At 48.1% G+C, this 23,090-nt stretch overlaps 1 protein-coding gene across 1 annotated transcript; it reads right to left on the bottom strand.

Annotated features, from left to right (window-relative positions):
- Window positions 1-396: 396 nt before the first annotated feature.
- Window positions 397-22,017, bottom strand: TMEM120A (transmembrane protein 120A). Its single transcript, XM_048519466.1, has 12 exons — window positions 21,830-22,017; window positions 11,206-11,324; window positions 10,363-10,479; window positions 9,585-9,644; window positions 8,640-8,735; window positions 7,263-7,352; window positions 5,956-6,021; window positions 4,905-4,966; window positions 4,232-4,324; window positions 3,474-3,538; window positions 3,275-3,343; window positions 397-1,586 (listed from the first exon to the last, which is right to left on the bottom strand). The coding sequence occupies exons 1-12, from the start codon at window positions 21,902-21,904 to the stop codon at window positions 1,473-1,475; spliced, it is 1,026 nt and encodes a 341-aa protein (XP_048375423.1). The 5' UTR covers window positions 21,905-22,017; the 3' UTR covers window positions 397-1,472.
- Between the last annotated feature and the right edge of the window lie 1,073 nt (window positions 22,018-23,090).

Genomic DNA, 23,090 nt, shown 5'->3' with positions numbered 1-23,090 from the left:
TCGAGCCACTGGCTTCATCCTTAGCCTGCCCTGCAGGCAGCAGGGCGGGTGCATCCATGCGCTTCTCAGAATGAGCGGAGTAAAAGGTAAAAAAACCCCTATATATATAGTGTTATCTTTATTTTAAATGTCAAAAATTATTTGCGGCTCCAAGTGTTTTCTTTTCCCGTGGAAAACGGGTCCAAATGGCTCTTTGAGTGTTAAAGGTTCCCTACCCCTGTACAAGCACAATGATATGAACTGGAGTGGCCTTAGACTGGAGTTACTCTTTTTAGGACTGCACTGCAAATGTGGGATCCACCTACCTGCATCACTGCCTCCTCCCACAGAAGGTTTGTTCCTTGACCACCAAAAGCTCAGGGCAAGGAAACCTCACGCAGCCGCTACCACTTGGAAGGCGCTTCATTTCCCTTTATTTTTTCAACACTTTTTAATGGCAAGCATACATGTTGAGAAGAGATGAAACAACACAGGTGGAGGGCCAGCCAGCTCCTTCCGGCTTTCCTAGGACAAACATCACACACACGACACCGCTTCAAAATACGGGACACCACAGCTGAGGGAGGAGGAGGGAGCACCAAATGTGCTCCACCCCCCAACAACCGTTTTTTTCCGGACCGCCTTCACAACACGCACATTCTAAGCTTCTCTGGCCAGCCGTGATCCCTTGTGACTTCAGGAGGGACACAAAAAAATGAGGGGGGGGGATCATCCATCGGTTCTCATTGGCAGGTGGTCAAACAAGAGACTTGGGTGGACATCAAGGAGTGCCTTTTGGTGGTTGTAGGATACCGACGGAGAGGAAACCAGGCAGTACACGAACAAGACTCTGACAAACAGCCAGCCCTTCGCCCCCACTCCAGTAAAATTACCAGACAGGAGTGGAGCCCAAATCCACAAGGCAAAAGGTCTCTCATGAGCCTGACAGTAGATATCAAACTTCAGCACAAAAGCCAAAATCGGAGAAGTTGACTCTGATCTTGGCAGCACAAAAGCCAAGATCGGCGGAGACACAGCTCCCGAGACACTCCTTTGCCCCTAAAACCAGGCTCAGGTGGCCTTGCAAGATGGTCAAGGCCGAACATGCCCCCACCTGGTAGATGGGAGCTTCAAGCAGTAGTGGTCCCCAGGTGAGGAGGGGTCATGGGAAAGAGGGAAGCAAATTCAGAATGACATTCAAGAGTCATGGAATAAAGTCACTGCAGCTCTCTGGCCTGTGGTTGTTATCCTGGAGTCCCACCATCCGAGGACAAGCGTCACGCCAGATTGGCCAGCAGTGGTCACATTCAGCTTCATTTTTGCCACCAGTTCATGGGAGGATGGAGCAGGGAAAAAGAAGACGCTCGGCCGAAAGCGGATCAGTTCAGGAGCACAGGACTGGGGCTCCCCAGCTCAGGGCCGAGAATGACAGAAACTAGGCGGAGGGTGAAATGTCCGGAGTTGGCGAGGACAGGCGCTTGGGAGCCCGCGGTTCACTCCTTCTTGGAGTCCTTAGTCTTCTCTTGGAACTTCTGGTGGACGACTCGCAAGGTGGTGAAGAAGTTGCCGGTGAAGAGGACGAAGAAAGGAAGGCCGCACATCAACACCTGTCGGAGGAAGGCACCATGTGAGACTTCCTTCTGACGGAACGGGGGGAGTGTGGAGGCCAACCTTATCCGCACCAAAAGGAAGGGCCCAGGGGGAGGGAAACCGGGGGCAAAACTGGAACACTGTGAACAGCGCCAACAAGCCTTTGAGAAATTAAAACAGGCTTTCACCACCGAGCCGATTCTAAAACATGCAGACCCTGTTCAAACCTCGACGGGGTGTTTTGCCCCTTCTAGCCAATGGCGCCAAGCTGTAAGGGCTTTCTTTGTGGCCCCCATCTCCTTGTCTCCCACTGGCCAATTCAATTCGGAGCCGTTAAATTTCTTGGAGAGGTATGCGCATGCGAGGAGTCTCCGTTTTCTCCCGGCTGGAGGATGCCGGCGCCCATGGCGGCATCTGAGGCCTCCATGTGGCCTAACAACAGTGGCGTAGTGGTTAAGAGCAGGTGTGCTCTAGAGAACCAGGTTTGATTCCCTGCTCTGCCACTTGAGCTGTGGAGACTTATCTGGGGGAACTAGATAAGCCTGTACACTCCAACACAGGCCAGCTGGGTGATCTTGGGATGCTAGTCACAGCTCTTTGGAGCTTCAGCACCACCCACCCACCTCACATGGTGTTTGTGGTGGGGGTGGGGGTGGGGGAGAGGGAAAGGAGCCCTTTGAGTCTCCTTACAGGAGAGAAAGCGGAGATATAAATACAAACTCTTCTTCCAACAGGCCAGGTCAGGGAAACGCTCAAAAGACAGAGGCGAAGGGCTACTGGGCAGGAGGAAAATACCGGATTTCTGAATCTGGCCTTTGGAGTTGGTAGTCCCAGACTGGAACTCTACATTTCTGGGCTTCTTCCCATAATGGCGGTTGTGGGTTTTCTGGCCTGTGTGGCTGTGGTCTGGATGTTTTAGCTCCTAATACTTTGCCCGCATCTGTGGCCGGCATCTTCAGAAACATTTCACGGTAAGGTGCGTTCCTCTCCGTGGCACAGTGCAGAGCGATCTGTGTGGTATCTGTTTTGCCCTCCATATAAATCACTCCAAATTGTGCCACGGAGAGAAAAAGGTTTTACCGTGGCGTGCCTCTGAAGATGTCAACTCACCCTGCTCTCCTTTCTCGTACTCAAGACTGCTGCGTGATCTCACAGCGCCCTCCAGTGAGCTGACTGAGCACTCGGTACCAGACACAGCACTTCCGAAGGCCTCTATGTTGCAGGCAAGGGGTTGCTGAGTAATGACACTGCCTGACACCCAGACTGCCGGTCCCTCTAGCCAGCCACCATCTGCTTGGATTGGCAGCAGCTCTCCAAGGTTTTTCCCAGCCTGGCAAAGTAGAGATTCCTGAGACCCTCTGAAACCTGAGTGACAGCGGCTCCCTTGCTAAGGCCCCTTCCGCACATGCAGAATAATGCACTTCCAATCCACTTTCGCAATTGTTTACAAGTGGATTTTGCTCTTCTGCACAGCTGCAAAGTGCATTGAAAGTGGGTTGAAAGTGAATTATTCTGCATGTGCGGAAAGGGCCGAAGAGAGACACTGGAATTCAGTAGCCAAGTTAAAAACATCATACCCATCTCAACAGCTGTGCCCACCAGAGCCCCGCACCTTCTCTGTCCAAGCTCACTGCGAACAGGAGCTTTTACCAGGTGAAGGAGTCAGGGAAACGTGGGATCTCTGTTCCCGCCTCCTCTTACTTACCTGCCACTCTTTGCATTCGGGATGCCTCGCCAGTCGGAAGAGCGTGATGGCGTTGTAAAGCTGCCAGAACTGCAGACGGGAAAAGGAAGATGGATCTCAGCGTAGCACAATAACATCAAATTGGCAAATGCGGTACTTTCTGACTCGTTCCTCCTGTCCACGCCCCCCACTGGAGGAAGGCACTGTGCTGTGCACTTACTTGGCCAAAGAAGAGGAATGGGAGCAGGAAGGTGAGGCCCCTCCACATCCATGATTGGAAGCCCTCTGTGGCAAAAGAGAGGGGGACAGAGGGGTTAGGCCAAGCCAAGTAGCAGTCAGTCCCGCATTCCCCCCACCACAGGGACTGGAATACGGCAGTTTCCTGCCATCTTTGCTCAAAAATAGGGACTAATCCAGGAAGGAAAGGCTCCAATCCTGATACAGGAATAGTCTGCATTCTGGGAGCATGGGCATGGGCAGTCTCCTGGCTGTGCTGCTATTAAACAGGACTGGGGCAGCAATGAAGAAGAGGAGTTTGGATTTATACCCCACCTTTCCCTCCCGTAAAGAGACTCAAGGTGGCTTACAAGCTCCTTTCCCTTCCTCTCGCCACAACAGGCACCTTGTGAGGCAGGTGGGGCTAAGAGAGTTCTGAAGAACTGTGACTGGCCCAAGGTCACCCAGTAGAAATGGAGGAGTGCAGAAACACATCTGGTTCACCAGAGAAGCCTCTGCCTCTCAGGTGGAGGAAGTGGGGAATCAAACCCGGTTCTCCAGATTAGAATCCACCTGCTCTTAACCACTACACCAAGATGGCTGACTTGTGGCTAATAGCTGTTGACAGGATCGTGGAGGAGAAAGGGGCAGTCTGGTCCCCTTTTTAACTTGAGGCCACCAACATGTCCCATGGCAGCAGAATATGTGCATTAGTTCCAAGAATATTAAGTTAGGATACACACACACACACGCAGAGCTTACCCACAGTGAGGTCCATGTTGTGTCGCTCTCCCAGGGCTCTGAGCCGGTAGAGGCAGCCGCTCTGGTAGTAATACTGCAAGAACTGTACAAAACCTGTCAAAGGGTTGTAAAGAGATCATGGAACCAAAAAGCAGACGGAGCCACAGTGATGACATTCACTTCCTGTATCGTATTCCGTAAGCCGCCTTGAATACGGACAATGGAGACGGGGTATAAAAACTTCTAATAATTAAATAAATTCTGTGACTTTGCCGACAAGCCGCACAGTCTGCCCAGTTACAACAGGGCTTCCTGCGTATGAAGATCTGCTTTCTCCGGTGTACAAACATCCACCGTACCAGAGGTGGAACAGATCCAGAATTCCTTTCTATCTCCCTACCCTTATTGGGTTTGAGTTAATTCTTGTGTTTCTTTTAAAGCAAGTGGCTCGAAGTGGCTCGAATGGCCACCTCAAGTACTGGAAATAATGAAGCCTGACTTTTTTTTTAAAAAAAGCAAGTTCCTAACTCTCATTATAGGGGCGGATGCTGAATATATACAGAGCACATCTGGTGGTGCCTAGACTGAACGTGTATTCTGGCCACGTAATAACATCAACACATCCTCCATGCGGTTTCGTAGTTCGCAAACGTCCTGCTTGCCCCCACCACTCATGCCATACAACCTCACTTACTCTGATACATGGAAAAAGAAAGGAATTGGTTCCTGAACATCTGGTACATGAGTCCATCTGGCCTGCAAGAGGAGGGGAGGGAGGGAGGGGGGGAGAAATTTGCATGTAATTGATATGTAATTTACTCGAGAGCCTGCGTGGTATAGTAGTTAAGAGCAGGTGGATTCTAATCTGGAGAACCGGGTTTGATTCCCCCACTCCTCCACCTGAGTGGCAGAGGCTTATCTGGTGAACCAGATGTGAGTCTGCACTCCTACACTTCTGCTGGGTGACCTTGGGCTAGTCACAGTTCTCTCAGAACTCTCTCAGCCCCACCTACCTCCCAAGGTGTCTGTTGGGGGGAGAGGAAGGGAAAGGAGCTTGTAGGCCACCTTGGGTCTCCCCTCCACTCTTCTGCTTTTTAATGGCCCTCAAATGGTTGACTTTTTCAGGTGGGGAGGCAGGCTGAGGTTCCCACCAAATTTAAACAGCTTCAGAACTGAATGAAAAGTCCCTGGGGAGGGAGGGGGTGAGTGGCCCACTTTTGGTTAATCAACAGCTGAGATCAAAGCTGTGCGGTCCTGCCTCCTGCTGGTGATTCTTGCAACATATCTATTTATTTTAAAAACTTGTGATCAAACGCTGGTCTCGTGCTACAACAGGAAACAATGTTGTTCATCGTCGCAGCTTCATAGCACGGCACAGGCACTGGCCAATGCGTGCCTCCACAGAATACGCTTCTTGAACAACAGTTACAGGTTAAGTGCAACTTTGTTTTACTAGGGCAAATTAAAGAAAATTTAAACTGCAAGCACAACAGAACGTTGGAAAGGCAGCAGGTATCGCAGCAGGAGATGCAGAAATTCGGGCAGGAATCCGATTTAAAAGCTTGAGTAAACACAAAAGTAGTATTCACAGCCAGCCTCTCAAAAACAGTAATGAAAGAGCCGGAAACTTTTGCTCAACGCACAAGCCCCCTTTTCGATACACTCACCCCACATAACAACAACAAAGTGTCAAGATCGGTTGGCTACCGTCACTCAACAAGGCAAAGAAGTCAAGCTCAACTCACCATGTCAACATGACGCCAGAAAGGAAGGTGGAAATGTAATGATGAAAAACCCACCAGCCCTTGATCCTGGAGGAGCAAAACAGATGGGTGAGAGGGGAGGGTTATTTTGTCAGCAAGGCCTGGCCATTCCTCCCTGGAGGAATAAAACCGAAGCCCGCGGGTACCTTAACAAATCCCTCTGAAGAAGAGGTCCACGACTCAACAATGCTCATATTGCACATAGATGCTGTTTGCCTTTCAGGTACTGCTGGACTTCTGCTTTATTTTGCAACGGTAGACAAACCCTTTGCTACCATCACGGTGGACCCTCCTTAGAAAACCAGGACACAGTCAGCAGCACAGCCTAGGACAGTGGTGGCGAACCTATGGCACAGGTGCCAGAGGTGGCACTCAGAGCCCTCTCTGTGGGCACACACAAACAGAGTCCCCTCCGCCCCACATCTAGGCTGGCCTGGGCTGCTGGGCTCGATTATTAGCATTAAACCTAAGACCTAGTTTTGGGGAAGCAGTGTAGGTAATCCTGTTAAGTGCTGTTAAACCCCACTGATTTTCATGCGAACTAAAGCGCGATCCTTTACCTGGGAGTAAGCTCAGTTGCTGGCAATGGGGCTTGCTTCTGAGTAAACTTTCCAAGGGTCGTGATTCACTCGTTGGAAGAGTTGCACAGTTGCTTCAAAGCAAAGCCACCGACTACCACCAAGCTTACTCCCGAGTAACGCACACCTCGGAGCCAACTGTTCTTTTCTAAACTAAAACCTCAGTATTCAGGTTAAATTGCCATGTTGGCACTTTGCGATGAATAAGTGAGTTTTGGTTGCAATTTGGGCACTCGGTCTCGAAAAGGTTCGCCATCGCTGGCCTAGGAGCTGAGCCAGAGCAGCCAGGCTCACCAAACGTTTCTTGCAAGATGCAAAAGAAGCTGGCAAGAACTGATGCTCTGGTCTGACTTCTTTAAGAAAGCCACTGGCTGTACCCCTAACAGAAGGGAGGGCTCCTCTTCCCCAAACACCATTTTTTCCCCTGGTAACCAGGGGCCTGGGGGTAGAGGGTCTGACTCAGTGCAGAAGGCAGGCTTTGCTTGTGAGGATGACATCAAGCCTCCCCTGGCTATATCCCCCACATTCCAGGTATTGCCCAGCCCAGAGATGGCAACCCTAACTGTGGAGAACAAATGGTCTCCTCCCTGGAAAGCTAGTCTCGGTTATGGCTGAGATGGACCGCAGGTCTGCTGGGCAGAAGGCAGCTTCTTAGGCTGTTAGGAACTCTGCAACAACCGGAGGGAGGGGTTCTGGGAGACAGCCGCTTACTTGGAGCCATTGTTGATCAGGATGCTCTCCCGGATGGTGAGCGTGCAGTAGTACCAGACCAGGAGGAAATTGAAGACGGCATCTGTCACCCTGTGATGGCAGAAGCAAAGGCTGTCACAGGGGGTGGGTCCGACCAACGGGAGGCTGGTATTCATTCAATGTTACCTAACTTAAGATGACTGGCAACCCGGCCTCAAAAGATGCTCTAAAGTGGTCGATGATAGATTGTCCCATTCCCAGGTTGTACCTCAAAAGCAAGTATGACATCTTCCAAGATGGCAAAAGGAGGCTGCACTGAAGTGAGAGGATGGACTGTACCATTCCACCTAAGAGGGGAGGGGCTGGAGCTTTTCCAAGTTCCTCTACATCATGTGGTAAGCATGTCCCAGGGATACCGCAGTAATGCTACCGGCCCCCCTCACTTTAGCGGTGTCTCCCTCCGGCACCAGCAATGATATGGAGCTGGCCCAGGGGGCAGGGTCTGCCACAAGGTCAGCAGCCACTTCCCACCCCCCGTGCTTCCCTTCACCCTGGGAGGGGAAGGTGGGGGGTGGCAAGCAGCGGAACTGGGAGGGGAAGGTGGGGGGAGGGTGGCAGGGGTACTGTGAAATATGAAGAGTGAGGTCAAGGGTACCGTGACGTTGAAAAGGTTGGAAAACACTGCTCTACATGCACGGTTCCCAACCTGGGGTACGTGCCAGACATTTGGTGGTACATGAAAAAAAATATGTAATGGGTTTGCTAACATGGGTGTACAACCTTAGGGAAATGGGAGTTGCAAAGAGGTACATGAGTAAAAAAAGAGATCCAGCATGGGGGAGTGGCTAAGAGCAGGTGAATTCCAAACTCTTCTTCTTTTTCTTAAAAAAAACAACAACTAGAAACAAAGATGGAATCCCTCAGGCCCCTTCCGAACATGCAGAATAATGCACTTTCAATAAACTTTCACAACTGTTTGCAAGTGGATTTTGCTCTTCCACACAGTTGAAAAGTGCATTGAAAGTGGATTGAAAGTGCATTATTCTGCATGTGCGGAAGGGACATCAGTTAAGTGGCCTGGAAGATAAATGGTTTGTACAGGCACCTAGCTGACAGTAAGTCAGGAGTCAGGAAAGCCACACTGGGGATGGTAAGTCAGATGGGAGCTACCATCACTGCTAAAGCCCCAACTTTGGTCAACACACACTTCACCTCTGCAGACAGGGACAGGAAGAGCTGTCTGAGAAAGAGACAGGGCTGAGGAAGAGGACTAAGCATTACAAGAAAAACTGAGCATTACAAGAATAAATAAGAAAAACTCCTCTGAGGCACTGGGAAGAAGGCCATGCCTTCTGGGATAGGGTGCACACTGCTCTGGTCCAGGGACTGTAAACTTACCTGGAGTTGAGGAGGAACCGGCAGGTGAAAGAAATAATGATGAGGATGATGGTGAGGTAGAGCTTGAACTTTTCATACTCATCCTTGTAGGCAAACCTGGAAACAGGGAAGAAGATAGGCTCTGAATATCCCAGGAGGACTCATAGAAGGATCCCACTTCTCAAAACAGGCTGCACCGAGGCCAGGCTAGGTGGGACGGCCACTGGGGTGAGGTGTGGACTGGGAGTGGAACCTGTCTGTTACTGTGACAGTTTCCATGGGACTTGTATTACGGATGCACAGCGAGGTCAAAGCGGCTGTTCAGGTTCTTTTAGGAGCCCCACATAAGACTTGCTCAAGAAACATTGGCAGCAACTGCTGTCACTCAAGGTCGGAGCTGTGTGTATATTGCCAACCACCTGGGAGAGCCAGAAGGGTCCAGAATGGGCCACTGGGCAGAGGAAAGGGCTCCGGGAGAATCTAAATGGCAGCGCATTTTTAGAAAGTCAATAGCCTGTTGACTGTAGAGAGATGCTTGCAACGAGTTGGTAGCTTGAAGTGCAGGAGTTGGAAATGCAGAGGAGGAAGATTGACAGGGATCTGGGGAACAGTGCGTGCATGTGTGTACCTTATTGTAACTGGCAAAACCGCAGGAAGTGACGAGTTCTGTTTCAGTGGCTGTTTCCCTACATGCTCTTCCTGCTTCTGCGCCCATTTCCCTACATGCTGTTCCTGACAACTCCCCCCAGCAAAATACACATGGTTCAATTTGGTCTGTGTACCTTCCGCAATCCCCCCATCAGGAGAGATGTGGAGCGGGAGGGGGGAGAAGGGGTGCAGAACAGAGTGGAACCTGATTCAGCTTTCAACATGCTGAGAATGTTGGTTTCAAAAGTATATTTTAAGTCCTCGCTGCTACACAGCGCATGGGCGACGAAACCAAAGCGACAAAAGCGGAGCACTTACTTAGCCTGCTTGCTGAGCAGAGTGACGTTCACGTTCCCCAGGACGAGGTTCAGGTACAACCTGGATTGCCACAGAAAAGAGAAGAGGTTCAGGATGCCCGCATAAGTCTGTTGTCACGCAAAGGATTCCTGGATCTCTTGCACAAATTGGCCACATCATGCAGGGAGTCAGACATGCTGAATTTGCTGCCACAGGAAAATGCTGCCAAAGGAGGTGGTGATGGCCACTAACCTGGATAGCTTTAAAAGGGGCTTGGACAGATTTATGGAGGAGAAGTCGATCACTGGCTACCAATCTTGATCCTCCTTGATCTGAGATTGCAAATGCCTTAGCAGATCAGGTGCTCGGAAGCAGCAGCAGCAGCAGCAGCAGGCCATTGCTTTCACATCCTGCATGGGAGCTCCCAAAGGCACCTGATGGGCCACTGCGAGTAGAAGAGTGCTGGACCAGATGGACTCTGGCCTGATCCAGCAGGCTCCTTCTTATGTTCTTAACTTATGTGGCTGTTTGCTGGATCGCTAACAGCCCAAGCTTTTGCTGATTTACTTGGAAGCACTTGGTACCAAACTCAACAGGATTTACCCCCAAATTGGTGTTATGTTTTAGAGACCTGTTTCTTCCTGGGCAGAAGCACGCTGTGTTGCACACGTCCCCCGATGAACCCCATAAAACTATGAGAAGATATGATTCGGCCACACAGGGCTCGTTTGCTATGAATGGGGCTCCAGCCCTGTTCAATGCCCTGCTGCGGAAGTTATGCAGCCAATTCAACTCTTACCCGTTCTTCTTGGGCAAATAAGCTTCCATTTCAAAGAAGACATTCTGCCGCTCTTTGATCATATCCTGGATCTCCTGAACAGTCTCCTCCTCATTGGCAAGAAGGGAAGACTTGCACCTTGTGGGAGGAAAACAAACAGTTCATAGAACTTTCCATGCAGCTCCTAACAGAGGAAACCGAAGTCATGAGCGATGGGAAAGGCATGGGGGAATCACCATCCCAGGCCATGTCACACTTGGATTTAGTCCAAGGAGGTGAAATGGAAGCGGCGATTAAAGATATGTTGGAGTGTTGTGGGTTTTCAGGGTTGTATGGCTGTGTTCCAGTAGCATTTTCTCTTGATATTTTGCCTGCATCTGTGGCTGGCATCTTCAGAGGATCTGATGGTAACCTTTAACAATACATTGAACATCTCTATGGGGAGAAATTGTTCCAAGACACATGGAGATTGGAAAAACTGCAGATCAGGAAAGCACACCCTCTCTGGTTCTGGTGGGTTTTCTGGGCTGTGTGGTCATGGTCTGGTGGTCCACCAGACCACGGCCACAGTCAGGAAAACCCACCAGAATCCGGCCGTGAAAGCCTTCGACAATACACACCCTCTCTGTTCTCTAACAGATCCTCTGAAGATGCCAGCCACAGATGCAAGCGAAATGTCAGGAGAAAATGCTACTAGAACACAACTATAAAACCCGGAAAACCCACAACACCCTAGTGATTCCGGCCATGAAAGCCTTTGAAAATACAACAGAAAAACGGTTTCCCACAGCTCCATGGTAAACATGCACTGTGGCTTGCAACAGCTTCCCTTGGCAGAGTCACACGCAGCTGCCACAGACGTACTTTTTGAGGGCCAGCGATAGCTCCTTCAGCTGTTTCTTCTGCCGCGTGATAGAGCTGGAGATCCCATCTTGGAGCTTCGTCAGCTCTTCCAACTTCTGCTTGTACAACCTGTGGGTCTCCTGGTCCAAAACAACAAAAGGAGAATGAGAAAAGTCATTAGTTTGGGATCCCTCTTGGTTTCAGGGCATGGCAAGAATGAACCAACACAGCAGCAGCAAGGAGAGATGGAGCTGGGAGGGCGGGATGCAGTGTCAATCAAGCCAAATCCCCTGGTCAAGTATCATAGAATCATAGAGTTGGAAGAGACCCCAAGGGCCATCAAGTCCAACCACCTGCAATGAAGGAACACACAAAGCACTCCTGTCAGATGGCCATCCAGCCTCTCTTTAAAAACCTCCAAAGGAGGAGACTCCACCACACTCCGAGGTAGTGCATTCCACTGTTGAACAGCCCTGACAGTCAGAAAGTTTTTCCTGATGTTTAGGTGGAATCTCTTTTCCTTCCCCTTGAACCCATTACTCCTGGTCCTAGTGTCTGGAGCAGCAGAAAACAAGTTTGCTCCCTCACCAACATGACATCCCTTCAAATATCTAAACAGGGCTATCATGTCATCTCTTCGGGGATTGGGCGGTATAGGAAACCTAATTAATAATAATAATGATAATAACCTTCTCTTCACCAAACTAAACAGGGGCTGAACAGACGGCATCGATCTTGACAGACCAGGGACTCAGTATAAGTCAGATTCACACGATCAAGTGGACCAGCAGCCTAGGGAGACTCTGCGTAAAAGAGGACTGGGAAAATATCAAAGATCCTGTGAAGCTGCCTTATCTCAAATAAGAACACTCCTCCCTCTAATTCAACACTGCCTGCCCTGACTGGCAAAGACCTCAAAGGTCTCAAGCAGAGACCAGACCTGCCTAGCATCTGCTCCCTGTCATTTTGTTACCAGAGATGCCAGGGACTCAAAGAAGTCATAGTCCCTTCCGAACGATAATAACGGCAGGCTGTGCACCTTTATTCATGAGGCCGGCCAAGAGGAGGTGAAGGCCAGACGACACCCTGGGCTTCTTCACCTCGAGGGCTTGGCTTTTCCTTTTGCAGGGGTGCCGCAAGGCGGGCTGGCCTTCGCCCTGATCCTGATGTCCTTAAGACCACATCTGGGTCTCCTTCTGCTTTTGTGGGCCTTGAGCTGGATTAAGACTTTTCCACAGAGGGCGAAGTTCCTTGTTTGGGGAATGGCAAAGTCGAGAAGCCCCCGCTCCCCGCTCTTCGTAGATTCTACCCTTTTGCAGCTTCTTGAGCTCAGCAGCTTCACTTCCAAACTGAAGTGGGATTAGTACTTTCCACTTAACAGCAGGCAACTCACTGGCTGGTTGCAATTCAGTTCACTGTTTCTTTTCTGCATTATCTAGGCCAGTGGTGGCAAACCTATGGCACGGGTGCCAGAGGTGGCATTCAGAGCCCTCTCTGTGGGCACGTGCAAACAGAGTCCCCTCCCCCCCACACATCTAGGCTGGCCTGACCCGCTAGGCTCAATTATTAGCATTAAACCTAAGACCTAATTTTGGGGAATCACTGTAGGTAACCCTGTTAAGCGCTGTTAAACCCCACTGATTTTCTTGCAAAGAACTAAAGCACGAGCCTTTGCCTGGGAGTAAGCTCGGCAATAGGGCTTGCTTCTGAGTAAACCCTCCTAGGTTCATGATTCACCCTTTGGAAGAGTTGCACAGTTGCTTCAAAGCAAAGCCACTGACTACCACCAAGCTTACTCTCGAGTAACACACGCCTTGGAGCTAACTATTTTTTCTAAACTAAAACCTCAGAATTTAGGTTAAATTGCCATGTTGGCACTTTGCGATAAATAAGTGGGTTTTGGGTTACAATTTGGGCACTCAGCCTTGAAAAGGTTCGCCATCACTGATCTAGGCTTTACTCATTTCCCAGCTTTTGAAATCTGGAATCTGCACTGTTTCTTATGTTTTTAATATTTCCACACTGGCCAATGCTGCATATTTAATACGATGAAAAGCCACCCCGAGCCCAGCTCTGTGAATGGAGGGCGAGGCACAAATCTAGTAAACTAAACTGAACTAGTGACACAGCGTGCCTTTCCCTGCTACTTGCTCCACTCTTTTCTCATTCGCCTCAAATCTCAGCAAGAAAGGCAGACTGGGAATTAAGCAAGCGAGTAAATAAATAAATAACCACCACCGAACAAGCTGAGCCTACCCTTTTCCGCGTTTAGCACAAGCATTTTGTCCTGACTTCGAACACACTCTGTGACTTTGCTTTGCCCTACTTTTCTGTCTTCATCTTCCTGCCTTTAACCTTTGTCTCTTCAACCTACCCACTTCCAACTTTCCTTAATGGCTCTACTCCCACTCACCAAGATGACTCATTTGTACTCTGGCAAGATCTCTTCCTTTTCCTTCAACTCCCTCCTGGAACTCAGCATTTCCCACAAAGCCCTGGGCTTGGTTCTTTCTCCTTTAGGATACTGAACTGATCTCTATTTAACACACACCACTGTCCCGCTAGCCAACAACCCACCTGGATCCCTTACAGGCTTGTAATATTTGGCGTTCTCCTTATTTAAAAAATAAACCTTTCAATCAAGCTGACACTCTGAATGAGCTAAAAACCTATCTAATCAATTTGATTGGTTTGGGTTTTTTTTTTACAATTGATGGTTAAACAAGCGTACAAACAGAGCAGGTATCAAAACCAGTATTGAACAAATAAAACAACGTTCAGAAAGAGCGCCTCTGTTCGTTACAGTCAACTCACAAATATCAGAAATCCACATTACAATGAAAATGTTTAATAATAGTTTCAACAATTCTATTGTTAGTTCACTCATTTTCTTCCCCTTAGGAGATAGCCGAAGAAGAAGCCCGTCGAAGTTTTATTTAATAATGATCATACGTTTACTGAGTAGTTGATACAAATAAGTATTTTCTTTTTCTTGTCTGGAGACAAATTTTGATGCATTAATAATATGACATAATATTTTGAATTAACTACGGATATCTTTATTGATACATTCTCTCAAAATACTAGAACCAGGGGGCATCCATTGAAAATGCTGGGGGGAAGAATTAGGACTAATAAAAGGAAACATTTCTTCACGCAACGCGTGATTGGTGTTTGGAATATGCTGCCACAGGAGGTGGTGATGGCCACTAACCTGGATAGCTTTAAAAGGGGCTTGGATAGATTTATGGAGGAGACGTCGATTTATGGCTTCCAATCTTGATCCTCCTTGATCTCAGACTGCAAATGCGTTAGCAGACCAGGTGCTTGGGAGCAGCAGCAGCAGCAGGCCATTGCTTTCACATCCTGCACGTAAGCTCCCAAAGGCACCTGGTGGGCCACTGCGAGTAGCAGAGTGCTGGACTAGATGGACTCTGGTCTGATCCAGTAGGCTAGTTCTTATGTTCTTATTCAAATCTATTATGCTTATTTTCTGGTTGTATTTTAACTCTGTTTTCGATAAATATATATATATATTTTAAAAATCCATATTACAAGCACACTTATTAACTTCGTCCATCCGCCCTGCACATTCTTCTACCCCGTCCCACCCATTCAGCTTTAATGTTATAAGTATGTGAATTGGTTTTATCACTTGATTTTAATAATTATGAATTGCATTTTCATTGTTGTTTCCCCGCCCTGAGCTCTTGGGGGAGGGCAGTCTATAAGTGCGATAAAATAAATAAAAATAAATAAACGTTTAAAATAAAAGGCTGGAGGTTCTTGGCCACAGGGACTGGCCTTTCCTGTGTGAGAAACCCAAACTGCACATTCACTGTTGGTTCCCTTCTTAGACCAGGGGTCAGTGCCCATCAAGTGCAATACAGCATATATGACATTTGCGCATGCTGACCACCACCTGGCCGCCATTTGCACTCACAGCGCCGTCTCCCCAACCAGGCACAAAGATCATAAATAAGCCCGGCAGGGAGGAGGAGAGGAAACAGAAAGCAGGGGAAAGACTGTGCCTGCTGCTGAAAAGGGCCCTGTTTCACCACTATCCAGCGGTTTGACAGCAACCCACAATAAATCCAGCACTTGCCTGGCACGGCTGTAAGTGGAGCCGCTTTCATTCTCGATATATGGAGGTGTTGCTCAATCGGTTACTCAATCCGTTGCGTTGGGCAAGAAAAATAAGCTTTCTGCCAGTCCCAAGAGGGCACAATGGGGACATTTAACAGCACATTGGTGCAGTAAAATCTTTCACTATCCAAGCATTGGTGTACCCTTGAAAGGGGCGTCTGTCTTAGGACTGGGTGACCCAGGTCTGCAGGCAGAGACTGCGTGTGTCATATGGGAGAGACTGCCCTGCCATGTGAATCGGCGTCCCCTCCATTTGTTATGCTTTCACGCAATGTAAGACTTTGATTTTTTAACATGCTAAACTCCGTTCCGAATAAAGATAATAGTCGATTGTATACTCCTCCGCCACAGAACAAAGCATGCCAGGCCCTCTTTGTTGCAGACTGCTCCATCTGGGTCTTAGTGCCTACATGGTCCTGCTCCCCCCATCTGCTGAAATTAAAAAAAGCAAAGTACCATGTTCAATAATGCACAAAGTAAAGGTTTTGACGGAGTGCGTAAAAATGAATAATAATTCTCATATTTGTTCAGGACTATATTCTAATGTGGAAGCATGGTTGGCCCCCACACACAAGATTTAGTTCTGCCGTCTTTCAAGCAATCCGCCTTTAAGAAGGGAAGGAGGTGACAACGCAAAGAACAGGTCCCTGCCCCAAGGAATTTCCATTTTGGGAAAAGCAATGCAAGGGTTAGCATAAGCAGGCAGACATAAGTATGTCAACTTGATTTTGGAAAGGGAGGAGGATGAAAACTGAAGGCTTTGCAAAACAGGTGGGGCTTGAAGGAAATGAAGGGCGGCTCCTCCAAACCCCCTGGGAACAAAGGATGCAACTGAAGTGTGCAAGTGCAGGTCCAGGTGTAAATGGCAGAGAGGAAACCCCCGGGGACACACAGTTACAACAACGTCAGATCTTCGCACTCTCGGCTATGCACCACGTTGTGGCACAGAGACCCAGCAATCTGCACATGAAGCTTAGAAGTCAGATCATAGCAACAGCCAGAGAGAAACAAAAGCCATAAAAACTCTTCGCAGCTGGGAGACCTAGGTATCCCATCCCCCGCACTAAGCAGTCACATGCCCAATGGGGAGAAAACCTCTCTAGTCTCAGACTTGAGTTCCACTTTAATAAATCATGCCTTGGAAATCGAATGACTGTGTCTCTCTCTCCATGGTTCCCTTGGTCCTGCATTTCCAGGAGCACTGCCCTTTCCTGCCCATGATGAGCCTTTTAACTCAGCAGGTTTTCCCCCTGTCGCCCCCAGAATTATAATCCTTCCCAAACAACCACTGCAAAATCTTGGCACCCTCCATCCTCAGAGCCTTCTCTGTCCCCACTTTTAGCTTTGCCTCAAACTTTGTGGATCCCCCTGTTACCATGGCCTTCATCCCCTGCCTTATGAAATATTGGATTTCATATTATTTCTTACACTGTGTGCTACAAAATGCCAGTTTCCATATTTGTGTGGGTGGGTAGCACAGTGTCTAAACTAAAAGCAGGCCTAAGGCAAGAAGGTCTGTTTAGCAAGATTAAATCAATGAATGAGTTACTCCAGTGAATGGAAGCTGGAAGCCTCATGCATCATGGACTGCATCTTGAATACCACACCCCATCAGAGCTACTGTAACACAAAAGATTCTGCGGTACTCCCTGTCACAAGGTTTGTATACTTCCTCTCCCCTTAAGATACCATCTCTCTAACAAAACGATCCCTTCCTGATCCAATCAAAGCCTCAGCCAAATTGAATACCTGGGCAAAGTCTTTAGAAGACTCTCTATTCAAAAGCCAATCAAGGCTTTACTGATACAATCAGGACCAATTGACTCCATTGTCCTGGGAAGTAGTAACAATAGATAGAGCTGCTAATTAGCTCAAGCCAACCAGTCCAGCATGGAAACTTACTAGAAAATCCAGGAAACAGAAACTTACTTGGACATCCAGGAATAGACACTTACTTGCTCCCGCCCCAAACTGCTAAAGGGTATAAAAGTACTGTGCACCCCAGAGTCAGCGCTCAATACTGGCCTGAACCTCTCTTGGCCACGTTAGTTTGGGACACGATATTGTCTTCACAAAGGTTTCTATGCTGGCGTAGAAATCCTTGCCTTCTTCTGGATCTTCATCAGCTGATTTAGGTAACATATAATTCCCCTGCCCCCCAATCTCCTACTCTATCATCCAAAATCTACCCTTCCTCCCTGTTTATATCTCTAGGAACTGTGTGTATGAGCCTTAACGTCTCACTGTGTGATTGTTTTGTGCAACCAAAATTTATATAAAAATATTTAAACTGCAATTTGGTCTCTTGTGAATTCTCTGCAGATACATTTCAAACCATTTTCCGGTATAGCTGTCTAAAAGATTCCCTCCCAGCCTGCCTCTCGCATTGCCAAGCTGAGTAATTCCCCATTGCTATTTAAAAATAAGTTCTCATACTGTTAAGCTGGGTAACACCCCTTTGAATGACTTCTCAATGCCACCTCTTGATGCTACCTACGTTCAAATAGCCTGGAGGTGGCTTGTAGCAAAAATTAACATCAATAATATTAATGAAATCAAAACAGCAACAGAAGCAACACAGAAAGATAAACACAGATATATGCCATTAAAATGACATCAGACCAAAACAAAAAAACGGGAGGAAGGTCTTTAAAATCCTTAAAAGGTCACAGTATAAGAATCAAGGAGGAAAAACTTTAAAGTAATAGCAGCGTAAACTCAAAATAGTTGATAAAACTCCAGCGGGAGTACTGAAGCCAGCGTTCACAACCTTCAATTCGTTATTACCTGCAAAGTACACCACAGCAAACACACTCCAGTGTGTTTGGGCTGCATCAATGGGAGTACAGTGTCTAGATTGAGGGATGTAATTGTCTCTCTCTATTCTGCACTGACCTCACCTGGAATATTGTGTACAGTTCTGGGCACTGCAATTCAAGAAGGATATTGACAAGATGGAACGGGTCCAGAGGAGGGCAACCAAAATGGTAAAAGGTCTGGAGTCCATGGCCTACGAGGAGAGGCTTCGGGAGCTGGGGATGTTTAGTTTGGTGAAGAGAAGGTTAAGAGGTGACATGATAGCCATGTTTAGTTATTTGAAAGGATGGCAAGCTTGTTTCCTGCTGCTCCAGAGACTAGGACCGGGAGTAATGGGTTCAAGGTAATTCTACCTAAACATCAGGAAAAACTTTCTGACTGTCTGGGCTGTTCAACAGTGGAATGCACTACCTCGGAGTGTGGCGGAGTCTGGAGGTTATTAAAGAGAGGCTGGATGGCCATCTGACAGGAGTGCTTCGTGTGTTCCTGCATGGCAGGGGAGTGGACTTGATGGCCCTTGGGAGTCTCTTCCAACAAGCAGAAAAAAATTGGAACATAAAACAGCACTTCAAAGGCGGCAACTTTATTTATATACCTGTGTTTATGACATATGCATACGATGTAGTAATCTTCGGTATGCATTCAATGAGACTCTTAGCAAACTCCTCAGCATGTAAATCAATCCCCATTTGGGTGTGTGTCAATTTAAGAGCCTGGGCAGAGAAATCTGGGATTGTATTTTCAGGATGGGGTGCACAGTAGTACTACCATTTAATTTGGTTTAGTATCATAGCTGCCAGTTCTTTAGCTGGTGGTTGGCCTTTCATTACAATTCGAGCCTCACCCAGAGACCTAGGATGTGGTAATGTATCGGCATAATATTATTATAGTATTTATATCCCACCCTTCCTGACCAAGGCAAGGCTTCGGGGTGGCGCACATACATATTTAAAACAGTCTATAAAATCATTAATAAAATCAGTTCATTGCCATCAACTAAAATTCGGATTGCAAAACAACACCCTGAACCTAAGAGAACTGCCTAACACAGGGGTAGGGAACCTGCGGCTCTCCAGATGTTCAGGAACTACAATTCCCATCAGCCCCTACAAGCATGGCCAATTGGCCATGCTGACAGAAACTGATGAATTAATTCCTAATTTATCGGAAAAGCCTAACATATTCCAGCTCCTAATTTTCTGAGTGTGGGAAGAGTTTACAGGGGGGACAACGCCAGCTGATGATGGTGTATTGGGGGCTGGTTGTCAGGAGGTCGATGGATAGAATTGGATTAAACGTGTGGCCTCAACCAAAGTCCCGGTGGAACATCTCTGTCTTGCAGGCCCTGCAGAACTGCCTAAGGTCCCTCAGGGCCCTGGTGTCTGCTGACAGAGAGTTCCACCAGGCTGGAGCCAGGGCAGAGAAACCGCTGGCTCTGGTTTAGGCCAACCAAACATCCTTGGGACCAGGGACCACCAGCAGGTTTTTATCAGCTGATCAGAGTGTCCTCTGCGGGCAATTTGGGGTGATGCGGTTCGGCAGATACACGGATCCCAGACTTAAAGATTAAAACCAAAACATTTAACCTGACGCAGAATTCCACCGGCAACCAGTGTTACGGGCTCTCTCACTGACGCTCCAGCAAGAGATCTTGCAGCTGCTTTCTGGACCGGCGCTAACTTTCGTGTCAGCCTCAGAGGTAGACCTGCACGGAGCGAGTTACAGTAACCTAACCTGGAGGTGACCGTTGCATGGATCGCTAAGGGTAAATCAGGAAAGGATAGGTAAGAGGCCAACTGCCCAGTCTGCCAATGATAATAAAAGGAGTTCCTTGCTGCACTTGTGACTTGGTTCTCTGTTGATAGGGAGGATTCCAAAGTCACACCCAGGTTTTTTACAGATGCGGATGTAAAGCTACACTGCCAAATGTGCAGTTGGAAACCCTTCACAGGACCGCCCCCACCTAGTCCAACTCTCCTCCATCAGCAAACAGATGCCATCATAAATGGGAAGAGCTACCTAAATTGCTAAATGTACCCAGTACAAGCAGTACAGCAGTACAGACTTTCTTGGAAGCAGTTAAGGAAGAATGGGTGTCTGAAAGTTCTTCAAACAATCTCCAGTTGTTTCTAGCATAGCAAGTATTCTTTATTAGTTAGACTTCATGGGAGGAGTCAGGGTCCTAAACTTTCAATACTATTAAACCCGTTTTTGAACTGTTGCTCACTTGTCTATGGGTCTTACACTCTGTTCTGGCCAAGTTCAAGGCTCCTGATATCAGTTTGCTTGGGTAACAGAACAGGAGACATCTAGCCCACTTTAAGAACCACAGATCTAAACTCCAGCCAGGAATTTGGATGCCATGTCTCTGGTGCTCACCCATCTAGTCTCTACTAATGACTAGTTGAGGCTCTAGAAGTGGCTTACGCAGGAAAGGGCCTCCCATGATGATCTCAATGGGCTGGTGGGTTCATAAAGCAGGAGGTGATTCCTCCCTTCAGGTAGTCTCGTTCCAGATCATGACAGCTTTAGAGTTAATGATCAGAGCTGTGAGTCATGTCCAAACTGACAGCCAGTGGAGAAATGCTGTTACCACAAATTGTGCCTGCCAGCAACTTTGCCACTACATTCTAGACCAGTTGAAGCATTTGGTCAGTCTTCAAGTGCAGCCCCACATACAGCACATTGCAGTAATCCAACTCAGACGCTATCAGGACACGAATAATAGCGGCCAACACGCTTCACAAGAAACGGCTATATGGTTCTAGAGGAGATCTTCATTTGTGATCCAGGACATAAATGAACTCCAAGTGGTGTGTCTGATTCTTAACAGGGAATAGAAGACCTTTGGAGCTTTTGTCCGTCAAAATCATCTAGATTGAACCTCAGTTTACCTGTCCCCATCCAGCCCCATTGCGCCACCTCCAGACAAGGGAGCAAAGTATGCCATCTGGCTCAATTGAATAGGAGAACAAAGTTTGGGTGGCATTCCCATATGGATGACACACTGGTCCAAACCTCCTGGTGACCTCTCCCAGCAGTTTCATGTAGGCGTTCCGCAGCATGAGAAACAGAACGGGGCCACGTATTATGGTATCACGGGACTGAACCTCCAGGGCCCCCATATTTTAGGTATCATGGGGCTGAGCTTCCAGAACCACCTTGTGAAACCTGCCCACCCAATGGGCATGGACATAGTGGAGGACAAGGCCTCCTCTTCCTACTGCAGGGATCTGCAACCTGTGGCTCTCCAGATGTTCAAGGACTACAATTCCCATCAGCCCCTGCCAGAATGGCCATTGTAGTCATGCTGACCATGCCTGGCAGAGCCAATCATGGTATCTGGAAGAATTACTGGAAAGCTCCCAAACCTATTCTTAACTCTTCCCTTTCCACTGAGCTACTGGGTTCGACCCCATCAAAAGATTTGAGCCCTCTTCTCCCACCTTTGAGCCTGGTGAGAGCAAAAGCACTCTGTGTGTGTTAGAGGCACTCCCCATCACCTAAGGGGAGGGAAGGAGGCAGGGAAAGCACTCTGCAGGTGCTCAGAGGCAGCTGCTCCCAGGGCTGCTACTCTGCCAGCTCCACTTTACTTCCCGACTCCCCCAACACAGGTCCTCCCCCCTTCAAGACCCTCCCCATGACGTCACTTCCCCTCCCCCTTCCCCCCTCCTTAGGGTACCTGCACCCGCTGGAAGCCGTCCTGCAGCTCCTCCCAGTCGCGCAGGCACTCGCTGAACGAAGCCCGGCGGCTCATGGTGGCAGCGGCAGCCTCGTCGGCGTCGTTTGGCACGCCGGTGGGCGCCGCCAGCGATGGAACTGCCCGTCCGTCACTCCCTCCTCAGAGGGGAGGGAAGAGCTGGTGCTTCCGGTAGACGTCTCGACCAATCAGCGGAGGAGAGGGGCGAGGAGCCCGAGGGCGCGGGGCCGCCTGACCGTTCGCGGGAGGGTCGTCTCCAAGGGCAACCGATACTAGAAGGGCGGGGCTTGATTGGGGCGGGGCTTAGAGAATGCCTTTTTGCCTTGGAAGGGGTTGAGTCGTAGGGTTGAGCTACGTGTGAAAAAATGAACACGTGAATGTACCTGAAACTGTATATTAGCCACGCGAACTCATATAGGATGATACCATTAAAGCACTCTCAAGTTGCTCAACAGGATCAGGCGATCTATAGACGTATTAACCCGTTAAGTCTTTGTGTGTGTATAAAAGCTCATTTTTATCGTGTTTGCTTAATGCAGGGCTAAACATTTATTGTTTTAATTCAGTAGGGTTTTTTTTTAAAAAAAAATACACGTTTTTATTCATAGGATATTTTTAGAAAAATTTTTCTTTGAGATTATAGTTCCTGGCGGAAGCCAACAGCCTGTTGGCAGGAGAGAAATCTGTTCAATCAGTACCTAAATGAATAACTGATCTGAATAAAACTGGAGCAGCGGATTCTAATCTGGAAAACCAGATTTGATTTCCCACTCCTTCACATGAAGCCTACTGGGTGACCTTGGGCTAATCACAGTTGTTTCAGAACTTTCTCTGTCTAACCTACCTCACAAGGTGCCTGTTTTGGGGGCTGGGGAAAGGGAAGGCAATCACAAGCTGCTTTGAGACTCGTTATGGTAGAGAAAAGTGGAGTATAAAAACCAACTGTTCTTTAGTCCTAAATATTTCAGATCTAATATGGAATAATTTTATGCAATGTCCTCGTAGCTGCAGTTTAGGGATCAGTTCTGAAATGTGTTCTGTGGGAACAGGCCAGAATGTGTATAAATTTGTATTTGATTAAGTTATAGAACCAAAGAATTGCAAAGAATCAAAATGGGAGCTTCTGTGTAAGTGACCCAAAGCCTGCATTTTTGCAGTAGGTCAAAGCTTGCTGGTGACTATGCTGGCAAGCAAGATAACATCTTTAGCATCTTGTAACTGCAGGTTACTACGTGACATTTTA

This window comes from Sphaerodactylus townsendi, linkage group LG16 (genome assembly GCF_021028975.2).
Source record: "Sphaerodactylus townsendi isolate TG3544 linkage group LG16, MPM_Stown_v2.3, whole genome shotgun sequence".
NCBI classification, from domain to species: domain Eukaryota; kingdom Metazoa; phylum Chordata; class Lepidosauria; order Squamata; family Sphaerodactylidae; genus Sphaerodactylus; species Sphaerodactylus townsendi.
The sequence above is the reverse complement of the archived record's forward strand: the minus strand, read 5'-3'. Positions and strand labels throughout refer to the sequence as shown.